At 54.9% G+C, this 8337-nt stretch overlaps 1 protein-coding gene and 1 long non-coding RNA gene across 2 annotated transcripts in view; one reads left to right on the forward strand and one right to left on the reverse strand.

The window, feature by feature from the left end:
- Positions 1-4145, reverse strand: part of PAX9 (paired box 9) — a 34628-nt gene extending 30483 nt beyond the window's left edge. The window contains exons 1-2 of the mRNA XM_019518870.1: positions 3926-4145; positions 2534-3160 (exon numbers count right to left, since the gene is read on the reverse strand). Of these exons, the coding sequence (XP_019374415.1) occupies positions 2534-3160; positions 3926-3929 (631 nt within the window). The 5' untranslated portion in view covers positions 3930-4145. The remainder of the gene's footprint in view (positions 1-2533; positions 3161-3925) is intronic.
- A 131-nt stretch (positions 4146-4276) lies between these two features.
- On the forward strand, positions 4277-8318 carry LOC109299461. Its single transcript, XR_002097863.1, has 3 exons — positions 4277-4361; positions 6116-6911; positions 7816-8318. It is a non-coding gene; the product is annotated as an uncharacterized LOC109299461 (long non-coding RNA).
- The last annotated feature ends 19 nt before the right edge of the window (positions 8319-8337 follow it).

Consider the following 8337-nt stretch of genomic DNA (forward strand, 5'->3'; position numbering starts at 1 on the left):
GGCCCGGCCTGGGGCGCACAGCTCTCTCTTCACGGGGAACTGACCCGACCTGGCTGACACCCTCCTGCCCCTCCTCACTGCCATTACAACTGCCTCATCTCCTTCCCCCCGGCAGAGAAAAGGGGGAGGGGGGGCTTCTCTTCCTGTTTGATGCCCCCGGCGGCCTTGAGTGGCATGTGGATCCGACGCGCTCAAGTGCGGGCTGTGTCCCCCCCGCCTGGGCAGCGAGGCCGGCCGCGCGGGGCTGCGAGCTGGCAAGGGCGCTGAAACGGCCAAGCGGGAGCCGCAGAGCGATGCGGCGGAGCTGGTCGCCGGGCCGGGCCGGGCCGGGCCGGGCCAGGGGCACAAGCCCCTTCTGCGTTTCTGGGGACGCAGCGCATAAACATACAAAGCAAATGAGACGGGATAAACCGATTAGCACCAGCCCCCGGGCCGCTGCGATTCGGTCGTCATCACCTTCCCCCGACAGCATGCAATTTAGAGGAGAAAACTGCGCGGGAGAACTGGGTCTTTGACATAATGATTTCCAAGGTGGGTGTAACGAAAGAATGGATCCCACCCCACCACCCTCCCCCAGAAGCAAACGAGATCGCGCTTGCAACCCCCCCTGGCGCTGCTGCAGACTGGGGAAGGCTTTCTCCGCTCGGGACAAGCAGCTCGGCCCAGCAGGGAGCGGGGCCACGGGCACGCGAGACAAATGTCTCCGCCGCCTGGTGAGAGCTGCCGGCCCCGCCGGGGGACCCGGCCCCTGCCCTGCCCTGCCCTGCCCAGCCCAGCCCGGCTGCTGGGAGGCGGAAGGGCTCCCACGGGACCCGCTTTCTGTTCTCAAAGCACCTCTGTCACCTCCTCGCTCCCCGGGCCCAAACCTGAAGTTGTCTTAAGAAACTGAGCTCTCTCCTCGAGCCCCCGTTTCTGCTGATCTCACACTTTCCCACGAATAGGGGTTTCCTTTCAGTGTCACCAAGGTCAGTTTATCCTATAAATCAAGGGCAAACAACCCTCATATGCAGCTTCTGCTGCTCAGTCTTCCCAGCTTGGGCTAAGGGGAGAGGCGAATTCCTACTGCAGAGATTCTTGTAAATCCCGGAGCCCGACACAGAGGAGGAAAGAAATCCAGACACTCCGTGGTACCAGGAGAGGCCTTGTTGCCAATGTGGTGTTAATAAAGGAGGAAATCATTAAAAGCCTCTCAATTTCTAATTTAATTTTCCTTGTAATGTTCATTTCAAACATTCCATCCAGCCCGAAACCAACAGTCCCTGCCGTGGGGAGCGTCGAGGTTCAGCTCCACACGCAAATGTGTTTGCTCCGAATTTGGGCGCCCAGGGGTCGGGCATTGGATCCGAGTGCCAAGCGGGAGGGACTCCCCCTCCCCTTGGACATCCCCGCCGCCCTTCTTACAGAATTACTGGCCAGTATTTTACTACACCTAAAAAAGATTTCTTTCCCCTCGGTAGCTGCGAAGCGCTTTAATGTGTGCAGCCAGATCGTGTGGTTAAAAACAGGCAATGAAAACAGAAATCGGATCCCCGGCTCTACTGGATGGAAGCGACCGTGATAGCGAGGACTAAGGGTAGTTTTCCAGTGTTGTTTGAATCGCACGAGTAGTGAAGTGAAAAAGACTAAACCTGTTCCTTTTTGCCGCAAAGTCTAGGGACTGGGTCAGCGAGGAGCTAATCTTTTTAAGCCGGGGTAAGAGAGGGATCGTGGAAGAAAAGGAGGCTCTGGGACAGATTTAAAGAAAAGGAGGCTCTTGGACAGATTTAAACACACGCTAAATACTAGTGGTTTCGTTTTTCTGGACCACCACTTCGGAGGAAAACAAAATAAAGCGTAAGAACGAGAGCAATTAGGTGACATTTGAACTTCCTGTCTGAGCAAATTTGGCCTGATTGCGAAAACGAGAGAGGTGAATTTCTCCCTCATTGCCAGAAGATGCCTTGACTGCTCAGTGCCTGATTGGGTAAGGAATATGTATCATACACAGCGTTATGCAAGTTCATGATGGGATTACTTAGTGATAGGGAAGCCGCGCACAGATCCATGTGTGCGCTGGCCTGAGACAGATACAGCTCGCGAGCAGGGCTCATTTTCTTTAGTTTACCCTGTCTGTCCTCCAATGACACTGCCATTGGCAGAGCATTGGTATGAATAGTGTTAGTGGTAGCATTAGGACTAGTATCACCGCTCTATAGATACGTTGTATGTCTCAACCACAGGAAAGATGACAAAGCCATGAGGGAAATACAGTGCCCGAGCTAGGGACTTACATAAGAGGGATGGGGGTGAGCCATCCCACAGGATCTGGCTGCACATTAAAGCGCTACTAACCGATCGTAGTCTCGGGTGCCTGCTGGAACTCGAGATCTGCGCGAGTTCCAGCTATGGAAGAGTTCAAGCTACGGAGGAATAGACATGAAATTAAGCTCGGAAGCTTCCTGCTTTGAAACAAGACGCCGAAATGTTCCTGCCCCGGGGACAGGAGGTGCTCGGGACCCCTCTGGCGTCCTGTGCGGACAGATCAGTGTCTTACCTTGGTCTGTGATGGACCGGATCCCCAGGATGTCCGTGACCGAGTGGGAGGAGGGCCAGGTGCGCGGCATAGCCATGGCGCTGGGGATGGCTGGCACCCCCGGGGGGGTGGGCCCCTTGCCCCCCGCCGCCGCGATGGGACTGGGGTAGGAGTAGATGTGGTTGTAGGGCAGGGCGGGCTGGGGAGGCGGCTGGTGCTGTTTGTAGGAGTCGTAGTGACTCTGCTGGGAAAGGTTTCCGATTTTGTTCCGGAGGATCCGGCTGATGGAGCTGACGGAGGGCACGTTGTACTTGTCGCACACGCCGTCTGCCAGCAGGCGATCCCGGATCTCCCAGGCGAAGATGCCCGGATCCCTTTGTTTGTAGGTCCGGATGTGTTTCACCACCGTGGGGGTGGTGACCCGGGGCTTGCTGCCTCCGATCGCCCCGGGTAGGATGGAGCCAGTCTCGTTGTAGCGAGCCAAGATTTTGCTGACACAGCCATGGGAAACCCGCAGTTGTCGGCTGATGTCACAGGGTCGGATGCCCAGCTGGGCCAGTTCCACAATCCGGAGCCTGATGGCATTGGGCAGGGGTCTCCCATTCACGAACACCCCGCCGAGCTGGTTCACCTCCCCAAAGGCAGGCTCTGCAAGCAAACACACAACACACGCATTGGACACGGTAAAGCTGGTTAAGGGGGGAGGGGAGGGGGGCGTCTGGACTCAGCAGCAGCACAAGGCAGATGGCACTCAGCAGAGTCACTTCACTCGCATTTTTCCCCCCAAGGAAAAAAAAAATCTCGTGTTATCGACACAAGAAAAATCCGCGGAAAACAGTGGGCGAGAAGCGTATTCCAAAAACGCACATTCCAGAGATGAAAAATGAGCTCGGGCGAGCAGACAAATCTGCAAGAAGGAGCCCCGCGAAAGCGAGCACACCCGGGGCACTGAGCTCTGCAAACTCCGCGGAGCCGGGAGAAAACCAGCCTTCACTTAGAGGGTGGAAAACAAGAAAAAGAAGAAAAGAAAAGAAACACACCCTCCCCCACCAAATCTGGGTGCTGCTTGTTTCTATTCGCGCCGCTTTGTTAACAGCACCATTACACCGCCCTGCAAGGCAAACGGGTTACATTTTGAACTGCTCAGATCGGTGTCAGCAATAATATACAACGTGCCACGGGCTCCAGCCATCCATTAGGCTGCGGCCCTTTAATACTCACTCTCCTAATAGCATTAATAATAAACCAACCAGTCATTAGCTCGCTCCAGTCTGAGCTGCTGACCCTTAACATGTTCCTACAGCTCGTAGGAACACGGACAAAGTCAATAAGCAAATTGTGGCTGCCCATAATCTCACCCTGGTGCTCTGCCTTGACAGCCCGTGAGTCCTCCTGTAGCGCCCAGCCACTTACCCATTGCTCTTTAGCAGGACACCAGGGAGGCTACTCTAGCTGCCAAGAGGCAACCTAACAACCAAGTCGGTGTCCCAGCCTCCTGCACTGCCGGCTGGAATAGCCCCCGGGTCCCTCTGATTTCCACTGAGGAGATAGCAAGCATGTAAGGAAAAAGGACTACAAGGAAGTCTGTTTCCCGATGAAAGAGACTTGAGTTCTGCATTTCAATCTCACGGCAACGTGGGCAGGGCTGGGCTGGGCAGGACGTCCCAGTCTATCAGTCACCAGAGGCCCGCCCCCTGGGGGGCGGACCCTAGGCAAAGCGAGCTTCCTATTGGTAGGGCCCGATGACAGACAGCATCATCCTAGAAGGCTCTTCCGCTCCTTCTTGCAGGCATGCTCAGCACCTGGATTGCTAATACAATAGAAATGAATATTTAATACCTGCGTAGTGGTAAGTTACACAGAAACTGGCAGTGCGCTGAATACTTAAATGCTACCACTTTTGTAAGTCATTCTTTTGCAGGGGAAAAAATACTAATAATTTGTTCTGTCTGCTGGGTGGGTCAGAGCTCTCAAATTGACCTATTTCCAGGGGTTGGCAGCACCTTTAATATAATATGCTGCTACCAGTAGGACAGATGTGAAGTTCATCTCTCTCCAGAGAGAAGCAATTAGTTCAAAGTCTGAAACTGTGTTTGCCTTTTGGTTCATACAAGTGTCTGTGCCATGGTTCCTTGTAAAGCGAATTATCAGAAAGAAGAAAAAAGGGGGTTGATCTTTATACTCAGCAACTGCTGTTGGCAGCTTCACAGGAAAGTAGGAGAGAAGTCTGGTGAAATAAATCAGGGCTTTTTAACATTTCTGTCCCAGAGAATGGGATTTGGTTGTATTTTCATGCGCTCATCTGGCTGCACTTTTACAAATAAAATGCCTTTTCCTATGTGAACATGCGATCAAGCTGAGGCACCACAGAGCTGTCAGTGTTAAAGGTAAAATGGTGTTTGTTAGGAACCAGGAGTATATAGCAGAGTGAAGTCAGACTGCGAGCTGTGCGGATGCGGTGGTATTCAGCGGATAGGCATTCAGCAGGGTTCAGAGGAGAACCCGTTGTCTTTTGACCTCCTTGGTGTTGGGCTGGGTGCTCTTGGGACAATTTCCCCTTCCTATCCTAAACATGACCTCCTGTTTGGCTGCCCGATGTGAAGCCTCGGAGCTGGTTGTGACTTCATCAAAAACCCTAGCACAATTAAAAAAAAAACCCAAAACCCTAAACAGTGACAAGAAAATCAACCCAGAAAGTTAGCTGGCATAGGAGGATGCGTGGTTCATCGTATGTTTCTGCATATGTGCGAATGTATTAGGCGTGTTTTTGTTGGCTTTGGAGCGCGTACGGTTCATGATCTATGTGCGTGGACACACTTACGCGGGTCCCACAAATATTTCACTACACACACAGCTTAAACCTTCTCCAGTTCCAACCAGGATTCTCGTCTTTTTCCTTCAAATGTTGCGTTTTGCAACACTCGAGTTTACAAGGATCGGTGAATGTTTCTTCACCTAGGAATTATTTGTTGTGGATAAACTACCTGACAATAAAAGGATTTTAAAAAATGTGATTTGCCTTCAACGGAGTGTTTGCTTTGCTTCCAGAAATCCTTTTCAGATGAAATAGGTGAAACCGAGGGCATTTTTGAAAGCAATGAGTTAGTTAGAAACCCGAACGGAATGTAAATGAATGCAGGGCTTTGCTGTGCAATGTTTTTTGAGCTCAAGTAAACCTGCACACCATAGAAATGAGTAGGATAGTCCAGGAAACAGCACGAGGATCAGTGATCCTCGGTGGAGGGAAGGGAAGACATGAGTCTGTTATGGATTTTTTTGTAATCAAATAGCCATAGGGACGTTGGGATCTGCCGTGCCTCGAGCCTACGCGCTCTGTGCCGGGGTTCCGGCATTTGCCTAGTCACAATAGCATAGTTGGCAATCGTGGAATAGCCTCACTTTCACGCAGCCGCCTCCGCTGGGCAGCGCCTCGACACCGCTCCGCGCTCTTCAGCTGAGCGGGCTCAGAGGAGCTGCTGGGAACAGAAATACTTTTGTCACCGGCCGTGGACGCTTTCTGTGTGTTGTGAAAAGAGGAGGCAGTGATGTCTGGAAGACTAACACCGCACTCATCGAGGTTCGTTATGTCGTTTAACGATGCAGGGGAGGAGGGCATGGGCGTAACGCTTCCGATCTGAATTCACGCAGCCGCCTTTCGGAACTGGAATCGTTAGACGAAGCCTCTACAAGAGCCGGTATTTTCTTCAGCGACGGTTTCCCCTCTGCCTTTCGCGACTAGAGTTGCAACATATCCCACCTTTGCCTACATGACTGCATGCTAGCACTAAAACCAGGACCTTGCCCTAGGGATGTCCAAAGATGCTCAGGGCTGCTCCCATGCATGCTCTGTGCGGCAGTCGCTGCCTGGTAGCTTTCCTGGCCGCTTGTTCCTGGGAAGTGGGGGGTGTGCAGGGGAGCTCGCCAGGCTCAGGGCGCTTGGACTTGGGGTGAGAGCCGGGCGCTGGAGGGCCCGATCCCGCAGCCCGGGGCTCAGTCCCCCCAACCCCCAGTGCCCTCTGGACTGTCGCATCAGCCTTGTGCCTCCCCCCGCCTCCTCCAGCATCTTCTAACCTGTCTGCCCCGCTCTGCCCCCGCCCGCGCCTCCGAGCCCTGGGATATTCGGTTTCTTTTCCTTTCTCAATGTGTGTTCCTGATGTGGTCCTGTCGGAAAAGCTCGTTTACTCTGCCCGGGTCTCCAGTGGTTTAAGGATAATGTTTATCAGAAGTGAACGTGCTCAACTTGTTTCCATTTAACTGCTGAGTGCGGGCTGAAATAACAAAGGTCACATCCACAGTGAGTCGGCAGAGGGCAGGGGGAGCCGCGAGGGGGAGGAAAACATTATCATATACAACGGCCTGTTGATCGCGGGGACCTGCCTGGCAAAAAGATTAATTTCAGGTACAAAATGCAATAATGAGTGTGCATGGCTGCTTCCGGCCCAGCAGGCGGACAGTGGGGCGGACACTGGCAGAGGTTAATCAGCACGTTTGGGAAAGGGGGGTGGGGATAGGAGGGGAGTCCGGCGCGGGGGAGCCGGGAAGAGCCCTGTGTGCAAGTGAAACCTGCCGGGTCCCAAGCTCAGGTCCGGCCGAGCAGAGTCGGGCCCCTGGGGCTCGGCAGGGAGCCGGGCTCTGCCCGCATCCCCCACGTGCCGCTGGCGGGGCCCGGCCCGTGTGCGATGCCGGGGTCGCGACGCCCCGATCTCCGCGTTACAGCGCGGCGGCGGGTGACCCGGCTGTCGGGGCCTTGTTCACCGACCCTCCTTCCATGTGTTTCCTTAGAGGCGACCGATGTTCCGGGACCCCGGCTTCCAGCGGCCGCTTTGTCCCTGCGCCGGCCCGGGGTGACATCAGACTTGTCCCTCGTTGACAACCGCGTTTTGTCCAACTGCCTGAGGGCCGATCGACGTACGTTTTTTAAAAGATGTAGGACCTAGTCCGGCCAATCATCCCCCCTCCCCGGAGCCGAAGTCCCACTCGCCTGCAGGGGTGACGGGAAATGCAGGATCTGGCCACCTGGTTGCATCGCCCTTTCAACAGGCAGGCGACCAAGTCACTGGCAGACAGTGGCTTTCGTCAACCTCTTTGGGGTTGATGGAGCTATTAGGGCGGGGGAGCGAATCCAGTGATGGGGGAGCGTGGTCCCTCCGACTGAAGTCCATGAAACATTTCAATGGGAGTTCAAGCAGGCCAAGAGGGGACGCGTCTCCCCTCCCCTTTGCTTCCATTCGGGAGCCCTCGTCTACACTGGGCTTGCACGACAATGCCGCTGTGGCTACTAGAGTCCGTGCACTTTAATTCAGCTCTCAGGTGGCAGCACTAGCTGGGGGTTGCGGCTCACTGAGACACCCCCGCGCGCGTGCACCCCACCCCGCGTGGGCGGTAGAAACCGCCCGTGGATCTACGCACGCTGCGATTTCCACGCGGACTTTCCGGGCCCGACCCTGGCGCCTTTTCCGCTGCATTGCAAAGCGGCCGAAAGAAACGACAAAGCCTCCCGCTTGTTCCCAATGTGCTGCTTTTCGTTGATCTTTAAAGGAACCCAAATCACCTCCCCCGCCCCGCCAGTACAGACAGTGATTGGATTGAGCACGAGCTCAAATAAGGCATAACGGGCGAGATCTTTTATTGAAAACGCTTTCGTGCGGAGCACGCCTAACGCCGACTCTCGGCGAGAGGCAGTTTCCTGGATGTGCTTCAGCGGCTGGAAAAGCCTGGCATGGGTGTCACTCCGGGCCCCCCGCGGCGCAGAGACACGCGATGCAGGCCCGCGCCGCGCGGGGAGGCGATGCACTGCAGCTCCCGCCGGGCGGGCGGCGCCGAGC

This window comes from Gavialis gangeticus, unplaced genomic scaffold, assembly GCF_001723915.1.
Source record: "Gavialis gangeticus isolate Ggan-Ray unplaced genomic scaffold, GavGan_comp1, whole genome shotgun sequence".
Classification (NCBI taxonomy): Eukaryota; Metazoa; Chordata; order Crocodylia; family Gavialidae; genus Gavialis; species Gavialis gangeticus.